Source organism: Tetranychus urticae, chromosome 1 (genome assembly GCF_039701765.1).
Source record: "Tetranychus urticae isolate SD_2017Ah chromosome 1, NJAU_TeUrti_SD_1.0, whole genome shotgun sequence".
In the NCBI taxonomy this organism is placed as follows: domain Eukaryota; kingdom Metazoa; phylum Arthropoda; class Arachnida; order Trombidiformes; family Tetranychidae; genus Tetranychus; species Tetranychus urticae.
In genome coordinates, this window is record NC_142958.1 from 28,687,887 (window position 1) to 28,703,316 (window position 15,430).

Genomic DNA, 15,430 nt, shown 5'->3' on the forward strand with positions numbered 1-15,430 from the left:
ATCAGTCAATTTCAATCAAAAACTTGGAACGCTTTTACTCTTCCCAATGAACATACAATTTTTTTTGACAAAAAATTGATCAATTTTTTACGCAAAATTGAGTCAATGATTGACTCAATTAAAAGTCAAAATCAAATTGAACACAAATGTTCGTTTTTTGTCTCAAAAAAGACTCAAGTTCAGAATCACAATTTCTGACAGTCAGAATGATCTTGGAAATTTCTAATTTTCAAAATTAGAAACTCCAAAATTTTCAAGTAAAATGAGAAAAAGCTTTGAATGATTGATATCAGAATAACATTTTTAATGAATTTGATGGATTGTTATAAAAGAGATCATAGAATCAATGTAAAATTCAAAAACTAGGCAAATTGTTGACACTTTTTAAATGGAAAATAGATATTTTGATAAAATTTGGCTTGAATTATTGTGAAAAATTATCTTTGAAAATTAGTAAAAATAAACTTGGAAACAGGATCCAGAATACCATAATAAACCAGAATAACATATATGAAACAGTGAATTTAATCAATCTCCATATCTTTGATTTCTTGGGAGAAATCCATTTTCTCGATTTCCGAGTTGCTTTGTGAATCTTTGAAAATTTGATGAAGGCAATTACTCGATAGATTTTCTTTGATTTCCAAATATGAAGCGAAAATGTCGCTGATTTCATCAATAAAATAATCCAACCTCTTTGATTTTTCTTTAGGGAGAATAATTTTTCTAATAATCTTTTTCCCGATCGAACTATTAACTGATACCTTTTTTGGATTGAATTTTGATTTATAGATTTGATTGGCTGAGGAAAAAGTGAAAGAAAATAGAATTAGAATTCAAATGATAATGCATGGATAAAGTGAGGAAAAAGGATACTTACGTTTAACCATGGTTCTTGATTATTTATTTTTGATATTATAAGATGATAATGAGGCGATGATGTGACGATGATTCGATGATGATTTGGTGGCAAAAAGAGCGGAGATTCACAATTTAATTCACAATTTAATTCACAATGTAAGATGATTGAACGCTATCTTAGAAATTGTTAAAGCGCATTGAAAAAAGATTCAACATACAGAAATTTTGATGGAATGATTAATAGATATTGAGAAAAAGAATCACAATTAAACACTAATTTTAAAGAAACAGGATATCTGATTGAGGAAAACTAATTAAAGAAATAAACTGGTGATGAAAAACAATTAATGAAAAGAATTTGTGAAAAAAGAATTGAATTAATGATGGCTTTCGAGAAAATAAAGCGTAAATGGCGTAAGAAAGCCTAAGAAAGCGTAAGAAAACGTAGAAAAAAGCTTAAATGTTGAAGAGGAAAGGTTCGATCAAAAAGTCGCGGTGATACTTGTAATGGAATTTAGTGCTATTTATAATGAAGCATTTTTTGATTTTTTGGTCAAGTTTCACATACGATTCACCATAATTAGCTTTCTTAATTTCAAACAAGTGAGAAAGCTTGAATAAAAAGGATCCAGTGATTCCTTTGAATGAGATTCTGACCGGTGAAACATCTATGAGATGACAAAAAGCATAGAACTCGTTTCTAAAGCTGAAAATAATCTGAATTTCCATATATTCATCGTCATTGGATTTGATTATGGAATCACATCGAACTTTATTCTTGCCATATTGAATTGAAGAAAATCTTTTTCCATTGATTGAAACCGTCTTGAATAATGAAATTTCATATTCATCTGCTTCTCGGCCAAGAATTTGGCGAATTCGATCCAACATTTGTGTCTCTTCGATGTGATTCTCAGTTTCTTTGATAGGAATAACGCGTTTCATATCTTCATCATATTGATAATCATTGAAACCAAAATCACGTTTCTCTTTTTCACTTAATGGCCAGTTCACTATTGAATTCAATATCTCTTGATATCTAAAATCGTTGATGAATATTCTTACTAGAGATGGAGCGATATTTGATGATCGTCTCACTTTTTCTTTGAGAATGCCCATGTAATTTTCAAGAGCGTAAGATGAGATGTTCTTGGTCGGACCGAGAAACATGACGGAATCAGGTAGATGGCTTAGAATGTGTAGATTATAAGACATGAAAGAGATTCCATAAATTTCCAAAACACCTTTCTGAAATTCATATATAAGATTCTTCAATTCAGAAACAGAATCTTGATCAATCGGTCCACAATGAGAAATTTGTTGGATTCTAATGAAAACAAGAATATGGTTGATCACTTTCGGTTTAAGTAAACCTTTCATCAGGGGCAGAAAATAATAAGATAAAAACGCTTCATATTCAGAGCTTTTCCAAAATTTGATATGCTCTAGATTTCTTGGAGCTCTGGTAATTTCTGATGGAACAGAAATATCTTCAATTCTCCTGGATAATTCTTTTCTGAAATATGACTTTTCAACTCTTTTCTCAAATACAGTGATATTAGTTTCTCCAAGCCAACCGCGTAAAAATAAGCCACGAAAGATTCCCAAAATTAAACAATGCATGTGTTCAACTGCTATGCCATCTACAATATTGAATTTGGATAATTGTAAAAGTGGTGATCCACCAATAATGCCATGAAATCTAGATTCTTGATTCAGTTGAATTTCTTCACCAAGATTCAAACTTTCGAAATTAATGAAATCTTCATGTTTTCTTTTAATCTGCTGTATTTCATTTTGATCCAAAACAGAATAGATTCTTGATCCTCGCGTCGATGATGTTGCTTTGATGAGACACCAATCACATCCATAGATATGATTGTATTGTCTAGCCCCTCTTAGATATGCTCTCATAGGAGCATCTGCAACGAGAGCAATCAAATGAAAAGTGGCTATCACTTCAATATTATCATTGTTTTTCCATGAAATTGGATATTCTTCTAAACTTTTGAGCTCTTGACAAATGGGTCCAAGAAAAGCAGAAACATCAGGTTTAACTTTGCCGACGAAAAGTCCAATTAGAAAATAATGTTTCTTTCTGTATTCTGGTTTTAGATTGTTGATAGAAACAAAAACGGGAAATATTTTCACGCTTGAACTATTGCCAACTTGAACTTCATCTGAATGGATCGTAAGAGTAATTTTCTTTATATTCAAATTAGAATCTTTGAATGAATTTTCCAGATTTCTTGCCATTTTACCATTCGAAATATCATTTGTCTCTTCTTGATCCATTGTTTGAATCCACTGCGAATCTGGAATAGTCGGTAAATGACTTTCTAACTGATTTCTGAATTGAATGTGGAGAAAGAATCTATCATTTTTGATTTTGGCTTCGACCAAATTTCCTTGGCAAATGAAATTTCCATATTTTGATGGTTCACCAATAAAGGGTCCGTGACTATGTTGATTTTCACAAAGTACATAAACACAAATCGGATTTTTCTTTGATCTTTTATCCCATTGATAACGAACACTTGGCAACAGTACAGGATCACAAGAAAATCGCAAAGTAAAATCATTGAAAAGATTCACAACTCTTTCTGCTGCTTTAAGAGATAAATGAGATTTACTGAGAATAGCTGAAATTAGAATCTCACTATAAACTTTCACTTGAATATGTTGAGAATCATCGGTGATACTGGAAAGTTGATCGGATGATGAGTTGAGACTTTGACCGGAAAATTCACTGTCAATCTCTGAGTCAGAAAGAACATTATTTTCGCGATCAGAATCAGCCAAATCGGGTAAACTTTCAATATATTGAGCTTGGTGAAGATGATGAACGAAACGCTTTCTCCTGTTAGCGGTTCTCAAAGATATCACTGAGTCAATATTCATTTTAAACTTGAAACAAATTAAGATATTGATATCTATGGTAATTTAAATTTAAATAAGCACATATCAATGGTTTAAACTAATATTAAAACTCAATTAATTAAAGCAATAATTTACTTAAAATATTGACTTAAATTATTGACTGAAGCACATTTAAAACACATGGTTTAAAGGAAAAACGTGCTTTTCTAATAGATAAGATAATGATTCTATTCTAATCTATGTTGCTAAGCAACAAAGACGCTTTAAATTGTTCTACGCTTTTAGCGGAAAAGATTAAATTTTATCTTATCGATTTAGGAAGTCTTTTTTTTAAATTTTTATCAGTTTTTCATTTTAATTCATCAAAAAGTGATTTTATGATAGTTTGCCATCAACTTCCGTGCTTTTAGTACATGAAAATACCCAAAAAGTGTTATTTTTCTGCCTAATTCTATGGACATTTTGCCTAAAAGAAAGTGTTATAATTTTCGATTATCAACGAGAAAATTCCCTAAAAGATCAAATATTATTTTGAATCAATCTACGATTGTTGGATCATTGTGTAACCTAATGGCCAACGAAAAAGTTGTTGTTGCTCTTCTTCGCATTCGAGATGCGAATGAGTCTGAAAAATCTGTGCCTGTTGGTTTCAAAATCCAGGAAAATGCGATTCCAGCTGAAGTGAAACCAGATCGATTACATTCAGCCAATCTAGTCCATATTCAGGTTGCTGGATATAAAGCTTTACCAGCAATGATCGCTTGTATTGGAGGTGAGTTTCTTTTTGATATTAGATTATTTTTCTAAATTCTAATCTCTTTTTTCTTTTTTCAGGCGATTCCAAGGAGTTGAGCGAGTTTTACTCTGCATTCTGTGAAAGAATGAAAGTGAAAAAGCTTCCTAATTTGGCTAATAAGATCAATCATTGGCTATCAATCAAGAATATTATTGTGATCAGGCAATCTGGCAGTAAAATGGAATCGATAACAAGTAAAGATTTCAATGGTTTCATTCATCATGTTGAAAATTTAGCGAAACTTGAAAAAAGAACCGGAGAAAAAGAAGATTCTTCGAAACCAAAGAAACAACAAGCAATTTTGGAGAAACCAAGTTCATCAGTTAAAGCTCCAACACCAAATGTGTCTAAATCGTCATCTGGCTACGTTACTGATAGTGCTGAAGGCTCGTCATTGGTCAATAAAGATTCTACCAGTATCGAAGATTCTGGTTCACAGAAAGATTTGTTGGATTCTACTATGAGAAATATTACCAAATTTCAAGTGCTATTAGAAAGCCTTTCATCTTTTGACCCCTATCGATTATTATTCTTAGAAGTATCTCAGATACATTCGAATCTTATCAAATTGATTCAAAATATTGAAAACAAATTTGAAAATCACAAACAGATAGATAACTTTGATTCTGGAATCCAATATTCTTGTGATATTACAATAATAGATGAAGAAGATTGTACTCGAGAAAGTGGAAATATCACATTAATCGAAGGTTTATTACCAGTCAAGACTTCGTGGTATAAGAGAGCAATGACATCTTTAAATGCTGATATCCAAGATCGTGAACCTTCAAATGTGATCACTACAATTGCTAAAACTTGCTTCCCTGATCATTGGGTTTCAGGTGTGACACTAAGAGGTCAAGGTGGCAAAAAATCTCTTCTAAACCTATGGAATTACGAAGATCCTTTGACTTTTCCCTGCGCTGGAGCCTATAATAAGCAGCTTGGTACGGATCGACTTCAAGCTCTGATTAATCATACTATGCGAAAGTGTGGTCGAAAATCATATGATCAAACAATGGAGAAACATCTTGGTGCAGCTTTGGCGAAAGCTATCCATTATAAAAGAACCAAAGTAAACTCAACTAGAGGTTGGGATCAAATGGAAACATCTGATGAAGATGAAGATTTGATTTATACGAGCGATAAAGACGCTGATAACGAAGAGTATGAAGATGCTGATACCTATACGCTACCAAAGCCGAAAGATCGAAGATTTCAAACTCCTGTTCTTAGTTCTCGCCGATCTAAAAATCTTGAAAGCTCCAGCTCTAAAAATTCAGTGAATCTTTCTCCAAGAGTCATGATTCCAGACATTTCTATGGTTTACGAGTCTTCACCGAAACATGCAAGTGAGAAAGATGCGGATCCAAATAAAGAAAAGGACAATGATGAAGTTGCCAATAAAAGCTCGATGTCAGCAACTACTGTAGGAGCAGATAATGAAAATCAAGATAATTTGAAAGAAGATAACGTGGGACCCGTTGAAAAGGAAGATACTGGTGAAACGGCTGAAAATGAGAATCCTGGATCACCAAGGACACCTGCAAATTCACAAGAAAGTCTTGGCTTCAACCAGGATGACGATGACTTTTTGCGCGATTTAAATCTTGGTGATGAGCCTGACCGAATATTCTCAGGTTCAGAAAAGGAAGATACCAATGATTCCGAGATTCAAGATCCTCAATCAAAAGAGGAAAGTAAAGAAAAAGAAGGAACTGGTGATTCTGTTTCAAAGAAATTGACCTCAACTCCAGCTAAAGATAATGTTGTCCACAACTTGAGTTTAAAATATTCACCGATCCCCGGAAAATCAAAGTCTGACACTGAGATGACTGAAAGTGTCGGATCAGAAAGCAGAGGCTCTGATAGTAATGCTAGTAAAGTGGATCCAACAAAAAAAGGTACGATAGATTCATATTTTCCAAAACGAAAAAAATCTGCTTTGTTTGATGAAAATCTAGCTTCCAAAAAATCTAAAAACGCTGATCAAGAACCTGAGGTAGAAAAAAACGATGAAAAATCTCGTGGATCTATCCAACCATCAGGATCTGAGGTAAAAGAAAATCAGTCATTTGCGGGTACAATTGATCCAATGACTTTAGCTTTCCTTACTAACCCAGCTAATGCAGCTTTACTCAAGCAATTGATTTCCCAGAATCAACAAGGAGAAGCAAAAAAAGATTAACTATTCCTTCAAAATTGTTTCAAATATCTCGTTTCAATTCTAATTATTCTTTCAATTTTACTTTCATTTTCTACTTTCAATTATAAACGATCTTCATTTAGACTAATTTTTTTCTTTAATTTTCATTGGATTAAACAATTTAGTGAATCCAATGAAATTTAAATCAATTATCAACTTTCAAATTTATTCAATGTCAGAAAATTTTTCTCAAAAATCCTGTATCCAATGATCTCAAATCAAATTAATGTGAAAGTCTCAAGGGATTCAATTTCAAATCCATTTATTACCTAATTTTAGACATCTTTTTGATCAAATAAAAATGTTCACTTGTCAATAAGCTCATTTACAGTTTTGTTTCAACCAGTGTTTGTTCACACAATACAATAGTTTGACTATTGAATTTAATCATTGATCATGAGTCGAGTTTCTACATCTTTCAAAAAATCAATTGAAACCACCAAGCCGAAAAGTTGGCCTGGAATCACAAGAAATTTCAAGAACATGCAAGTATTTGGAAAGTTCAAGCAACCTTTGAAAGAAACTTCAATCGAACCGATTCCATCAACAAGTGCAAAGTCTTCCTCACAACCAAGTCAACAATCTTATCCTGGATCTGGGAAAAGCTCATCAAATTCATCATCGATGAAGTCAAGTGAACCCAATGAATCAATATTATCATCTCAACGAATGAACCAAGATACAATTCATTGTATAACCATGGCATATTGGATCGTCGATGATGAGAAAGTGCAACAACCAGTTCTTTTGAAATTGAAGAAAGTGTCTTTCATTGAAAATGAATTAGTTTTACCTTTTTCTATGTATAATTCGAATACAAGAAATTGCTTTCAATTCAAGGTTGGGAATATTGATTTTCATGGAAAAATCTTGTCACTCGGAGGTAAGTTATCATAAGAAATCAATTATTTCCCAGTAAAACTAATCCTTCTATTTTCATTAGACAATTCAGAGGAATTGAAAGCCACTTTCCGTCGTAATTCTTCAGCTAATCCAGATTGGAAAGGACTGCCGAAAATGGTTAGAATGAACGATCGTATTTCCAAATTCTCTCATACTCCTCTGAAAGACAAGAATAATCTACCACCATACAAGATTTTAACAGAGATTGAGGTGAAAAGAATTTTTCATGAAAATATTGCTCAAGATTCACAAATCAATGAATCAACACCACTATCGTCAACAAACAGCGAATCTCAGAAAAATAAGAGGACACAAGAAGAGATAGATCGAAGATCATCTAGTGAAGAGGAAAATGATGAAGAAGATTCAACCGATAAGAACGAGAATCATAAAATTAGTGGTAAAAAAGCAATTAAAAAGACTAAAGAAGATCAAGCAAAGGAAATTATGACAAACAAACAAAAAAGGATGAGAAATGATGTTCTTGAAGTTGACAAAACAAGACCTGAAAGAATCATGGAGAAACTCAATTCTCAGATCAATGATATTATTCAGAAAAAAAGCATTATCTCGAGTTCAGAGACGAACGGCCAGGTTTTAATTACAATTATCAATATTCTAGATGATCTAAGAGAGTTTCTTGATCAAAATCAACAGAATGAACTTGCAAATGCAAATATTGTTCCAGAAAAAGATTCAACGTATAAAATAAGTCAAAAGGTATTTATAATTTTAGCTTTAATTTGAAAATATATAACTGATAAATTTTTCTTTTATTTACTATTTCCGAAAACTTACAGAATCAAATTTTTATAGAGGGACTAATCCAGTTGGATTTGGACCTTTATGAAGCGGCAGTTAAACACGCGAAAGCAAATAATCCAGCTTCTTTTGCATATTCATTAGTAAAATTCAGTTTTCCAAAATCTTATATCCAAGATGTGGTTTTAGGTAAAAAATTTTATGAAAGAAGTGAATTTGATGAAATGTTGAAATCTAAAGAAGATGAAAATCGGAAATATCCACTTTCTTTCATTTGGGGATTTAAAGATCCATTCAATGAAAGAATGGAAGGTAATTTCGATTACAAACTCGGAAACGAAAGAATCAGAGCATTTATCAGTAAGTTCCGATTTGATAATTTATTCATTATACTTTTATTATTTGTGAAATTTGCTTTAAATTGATCCATTTTCTTGTCCTTTAAATTAATTAGATCACACTTTCAGAAAATCCAATATATTTTCTTATTCAAAGGAAGCAGAAAGTCATGTTCGGAGAAGAATCATGAAAGAATTATGTTTTCTTAATGCAGAAATTTCCAAGAAAAAAGCTAAAGAAGATATCGAAGATCAAGAATCTGAATCGGGAAAATCACAAGAGTCGATGATATGGGATAGTGACTGGTTTGAAAAAAAATGATCATTTATGCTTGATTCCTTTTTCAACAACACATTTTGATAATTGATTTTTTCAACCGCAATAAAATACGATAATTGATCTTTAATCAGTTATCCTTTGACGAGAACAAAATCATTGAATTTTAAATCTATTTTCATTGAAATTTCCTTTGGGAATCATTTATCATTGAAATTTTCTTTGAGAATCCATTACTATCGAAATTTTCTTGAAAAAACATTCTGTCGGAAACTCAAATATCTAAAATTCGCGATTTATTATATTCGGCTTTCAACTTGTCTTTTGTTTCAAAAAAGACACAAAAAATAGTCAAGTCCGGTAAATAATGACTCAATATTGAACAAAAATTTGACTAAAAACTTGTAAAATTTTGTTCAGTATTGAGTCAAAAGCTTTCAATTTTGATTCAAATACGTGTCAAATGTTTTGAATCAAAATTGAATCAATATGGCTGAACCAACCTACTTTTTGACTCAAAATTGACTCAACACTGTTCATTGGGTTAGTTTGCATTTAGTTTCTCTTCTCCAAATTGTAAGTTAATCATTAACGTATCCAAGAGTCTGAACTGTCTAAATTGTATAATAAACTGTTAACATAAAGATTAACTTTCCAGAAACTTGTTACCTAAAAATGAGCGATTTGACGGAAAGTTGTCAATTTATTGCACGAAATAGTCAAGAACATCATTTTGCATTGAAATATCATTTTCATTTCAGTCAGTTTTGAAGGATTGACAAAGTTTCGGCTTTGAGGTTAATCAAGAAGCTAAAAAATTGCTTCGATCAAAAACAGAAGAAAGCAAGAGAAAATTACCGATTCAGAAGTTAATTGCAAATGCAATTAGAATGTAGTTCTGAGAAATATTGAAGTAACATTAAAAATCTGTCTCAATGAACTGGATTGAATGATCATCAAAAAATAGCTGTTAAAGACTCTGATGACTTCAAGAAACTACAAAAACTCAATACTTTTGTGTTTAACATTTCATGAAAATACAATTTCGGTGAAGTTTGCAAAATTGAAGAAACCGTTGAATTGAAAACAAGAATTAAAACGATTAGACCACGACTTTTCTTGTTTTCCTCTTCTCTTGATAATGATCTGACCATAATGATGTATAATGAACACTAAATTGCTTTTCAATCTCAAAAGGCTTTAAACGTTTCTTTTGATTGCGATCAATTGCCTCAAATGCTTCAACAAGTAACACATCAATATGAATATCAAACAAAATGGAAATGAAAGAACAGAAAACTCGAAACAAAAGGCAATTGATCATTCTAGTTATTCATTGCAAATGCTAACCACTTTTTCAAGTTCAATGAATAGCCAAAGAGCAATGTTTAACGAAATGCATTTTAAAATTATCCAGATTCGGTTGGAACCAAAGTTAATCCTTGATCAAGTTGCAAATATTTTCAACCTTAATTTATTAATATTATTCAACATTTTAATCGATACTTGGTTTTGGCTGGAAAGCTTGCGACCGATAAATATTGATCTGTTGAAGGGAAAAGATAAACACAAGTAAAAACACTGAAAATAAACAAGTCATGTTATTATTTTGTTGCATGTGAATAAGTTTGAAGATAAAAGATGAAAGCTCTTCATCTCTGTCATCTTTGTCATATTTATCATTATATTTATCATATTCACTCTCATGGTCAGGGAGTGAAAAGTGTGAAAATGCAAAACTCAAGTTTCAAGGTAAAGAAAGAAGGGAATCCGAAAAAAAGTATATTACCTTTCACCAAGTCAAAGCCATTTCTCTCTTTTCCATCTCTCCTTATTTACCTTATTATTATGTATTATTATCATAATCTGTTTATATTCTGTTTACCTTGTTCTTTCACATTTGCATATTATCTTTAAATTTTCATGGTTATATGCATGCAAGTTTTGCTCATATTTATTCAGTTCATCATTATCATCATTATCGTCAGCATTTCCTTTACTATTATCATCATGTTAAAGTAAGTAAAAGCTGGTAATGCTTCAATCTTCATCATCACTTGTTCCATTTTCATACTTCTTTTATATTCATGTGATGATGATTTTCAATAAGAAGAAAAGTTGCTAAAAGAAAACACTGAAAAATCTATTCCAGGATGAAAATTCAACTGTTTTCTTCTCATCAAAAATCATTTCAAAGTGAAATAAAATTATAAAATAAAACAAGATTTTTACTCGCTTTTCAATTCGATTCTCAATCAATCTTTCAGATAATTTTGTCTTTTATTTTGCAAATTCAAGTCACAGTTTCAATGAAAAATAACTTTCTTTTGTCTTTTCAGGTTTAGAGGTAAATATCAGGTTATCAAAGGTCATTAGTCAAAATTACTCCCAAGCCATTTGGAGGTTGAAACAACAAAATTCATAATTTGTGTTTGCAAAAGCTGTTTGTCTTGTCACATATCACATTTTATATTAAACTAATAACCTTTTTCACATTTGTCACTTGAAATGTGCAAATTCAAGGAATAATTTAACGAAACTTTAAAAAATTTCCTTCAATCACTCAAACCATTTTAAATTAGAAAATTTCAATTTTCGAAAAAAATTCAACCAGATTTTCAATTTCAACCCAAATTCATCTACAAATCTCTTTCCAATCCATCGTCTAGATAAACTTGGACATTTCAAAAGTAAAACATGATTTTATGGAAATTGAATTTTGCTAATTTCTCCATTTCAAGTGTGAAAAATTAACCAAAATGCTTTGGAATCTTCGAGTGTTTGTAAATGTTAAAGGTTACAACTTGAATCCAAATCAAATGTTTAAGATGAATTTTGATGATAAATGTAAAGATTGCACTTGAACTGTTCATTTGGCAATCCATTTGAATAATTTACTCAACAGTTTCAAGTGATGTTATGAAAATCTATTTGGTAAGCTTTTTTCAAATTGGTTAATAATGTTGAACACATCATGATAGATTATCATGATAATTATGCTTATCATCATTATAACCATTAGAAGCATAAGTGTGGAGTAAAAAGGTTTGTTGACTCAATCTCATAAAATATTTTACTCTTTATACTAAAGGTATTATCATTTTCATCGATACGATGGATTGACAAGAATTAAGGACAAAATTGGGTTCAACTGGGAGTGAGAATCTGCCAGTTGATTGATTTAGTTGAAGATGGAAGTAGATTTAGGATATAAAAGTGTCAAAGTCAAGGTAAAGTTATAAAATGTTAACAGCAACATAAAGAGACAAAAGACATTTTGCTTTCATAAAAATCTCAATATTAATAAAAGCCTTTAATAGGCAACTTAAAACATTATTATATGTTTGACTGGATTAAAGGTAAACTTGAAGATAATCAAATGAAACAAAGTTGAACCAGGAAGAAAAATTGAATAACGATATTACATTGAATCTGATTAACATTTTCCCTCTGATAATACATTTTCAAATAAACACTGAACAATTCAATTGAATGGTTCTTTCTCTCTGTTCAAGCATAATATCCATAAAGATGGTAAAAGATGCAATGAATATTGGCAAAGTAAAAGTATTATCAAGGTTGAAGGGAAAGGAAAGAAAAGGAGAAAAAATCAAAATTGAATGAAATGTTATTGCAGTTTATTGAATTGCCATTGAATATCATGATAAAAGTCATCATTCTGTTCACTCTTAATGATTCCATCATGAGAATACGAGAAATTTTCCATCCTATTTTTACTTTACTGTTGGCTTTATTATTTCATCTTGTGGTTGATTCTGTCTACTTTCACTCCTCATTTTTCATCTTACCTTTTGCCTTTTGTTCACTCCAAGAGATCGTTTAACATTATAATACCATTATCAAGTCAATTGAAATTTTCACAATGAATTTTGAATAGTTGACATTGATATTCAATTTCAATAAGCAAACAGTTTTCCCTTTATCATGGAAAGTTTACATTTTTTTTCCAGATTTTCAAATTTCCGCTTTTCTCTTCGCCATTTTTCTTGTTGATACTTTTTTGTTTTGGGTTTTCATTCAACCCAAATCGCTAGTTTTTGGGTTTACATATTTTTAAACAACAAATGTATTGAAAGGAAATTTATCATCAGTTTCAAGAGGACAATTTTAATTAGTGTTTAATGTTGCTGTTTATTGTGTTGGGATTTATGCTTTTGTTTTGCTTCGTTTTGATTTCTTGTTGAACAATCAAGGATTTTTTTGTTGATTTTTGTCCAACTTTTCATCTTTTGAATAAACTCTTTTCAGGTTTGCTCAATGCTGCTGATTATTATGGTCTTGATGAACTGAAACGGGCTTGTTTAGGCTTTGTTTCCTGTTGCATTACCGTTGATACTGTTTGCGCCTTATTGGCTTCTGCCGAACGATATATTCAATATAAATGTACAAAGTCTCTTGTCCAAAGAGTAAGTATCTTTCATTTCTTTAAGTCGCTTATTTCGCATTTCATTATACAATTTAAATCAATTGCAGAGCAAATTGTGTTTAGGTTGTTACTAAAAAGACATAATAAACACATCTTCACATTAATGCACAAATCGGCACAAATAGTAAAAGAAAAATGGGCAAAACGGGTAAAAAACACTTTCTTTTGTATGGAGACTCTATGGGTTTTATAGGGACATTAAAAATGAGTCTATTTGTGCAATTTAAACATTTCTCTGATCAACAGTTCTCGAAAAAATCGGGTTCGAAGTTGAAACTTTCAAAGCTTTTTGTACAGTTATGGAAGCCTATTTTTTCGTGAAACTTATTTAACTGATGTAACTTTTGATCATCTACCAGAAAATGCCCTAATTTTGAAAAATAAAACTTTCCTTTTTCTGCAAAACAGATCAGTTCGATTTTTACTAAAACCAATCGCATTCAATGTTCGTAAGAGTTGTAGTACTGAAACTTATTATTTGTCCACAAAAATTGTTGCTTCCCATAATAAATCAAATAGTTTTTTGTGTATGTCTAAAGTTCTCTTGATTCAGGCCAATAATCTTGCAATTTTAAGTCTCGATATTTCGAGAATAATGACACCTACAATCATCATTCTTACGCTGATTTAATCCTTTACTAATTGCTAATTGAATGCAATCTAATAATTTTCCATTAGCGTATTCTGGACATAAATTTTGGGCTGTAAATGTACGAGAAATAGCTTATTAAACAAAACTAACTCATCTCAACCCATTTCTTGGTAAATAAACCAATTTTCTGGTTAGTACTGCAATGAAATGCAAAGAGTGCTGCCATAGACTCGAATATTTATGTTAAGAATTGAGTATTGGTGGATTCTTAGGAACATATAGACACTGAGTCTATTGGTGCTATTAAATAATGCATCAGATGGATAGTTCTCCAGCAAATCGAGGTCAAAGTCGGAACTTCGATTGGCTTTTCTTCAGCTCTTGAAGCGTATTTTTTCAGCAAACTCATTTCAACAATGTAGCTTGAGATAAAAAACCAGGGAATCGTCTTATTTTGAGCAAAAGTATTTTATTTTTCTGTAAAACAGATCAAGTTCGATTTTCTTTTAAACCGATCGCTTTCCGTGAGTGTGAGTGTTAGCAACCTGAGACTTATCTTTTGTGCATAAAAATTGATGCACCACACCATGGATCAAAAACTTTTTTCAATTTTCAAATAGTTCTCTTGATTTAGGCCATCGGCCTTAAAACTTTGAGTTTCGATATCTTGGGAATGATATCATCTACAAGTACCATTCTTTAACCAAACGATAGTTTTTAATATCCGCTATAATATATTCAAATATTAGAATCATTCAAGATCTTACAAAAAAAGTTATAGCATTTTATTATTCATGATGACAGGTATGATACTTGATTTATAAAGTTGAATGGCTATTAAAGAAAATTCATGCTCTAGAAGTATCTTCATTATTAAATGAATTAACTCTGATTTTATTCGATATTCAGTCATATAATGTTATAGCCCATAATGAAACCTAATGTTTGGCGAAAGAATGATGATTGTAGGTATCACTATTCTCGAAATATCGAGGTTAAAAATTTTAAGATTATTGGCCTAAATCAAGAGAACTTTTGACAAATTAAAAAAACTATTCAATCCATGATGTGGACCGATAATTTTTATGGATAAATAATAAGTTTCAGCATGCTTCCTATTACAGTCATAGAGTGCGATCGGTTTAATTAAAAAACGAACTTGTCTATTTTGCAGAAAAAGATAAGTTCTATTTCTCGAAATTAGTGCATTTTCTGGTTTATCATCGCAAGTTACATCGTTGAAATGAGTTTGATGAAAAAACGTGCTTCCAGAGCTGAAGAAAAGCCAATCGAAGTTCCGACTTTGCCCTCGATTTGCTGGAGAACTATCCATCTGATGCATTATTTAATAGCACCAATAGACAGAGT

At 31.2% G+C, this 15,430-nt stretch overlaps 1 protein-coding gene across 1 annotated transcript in view; it reads left to right on the forward strand.

Annotated features, from left to right (window-relative positions):
* The window catches only part of LOC107369715 (serine-enriched protein-like), a 38,121-nt gene that overhangs the window by 18,613 nt on the left and 4,078 nt on the right, over positions 1-15,430 (forward strand). The window contains exon 4 of the mRNA XM_015937688.3: positions 13,293-13,450. Coding sequence (XP_015793174.1) covers positions 13,293-13,450 — 158 coding nt within the window. The remainder of the gene's footprint in view (positions 1-13,292; positions 13,451-15,430) is intronic.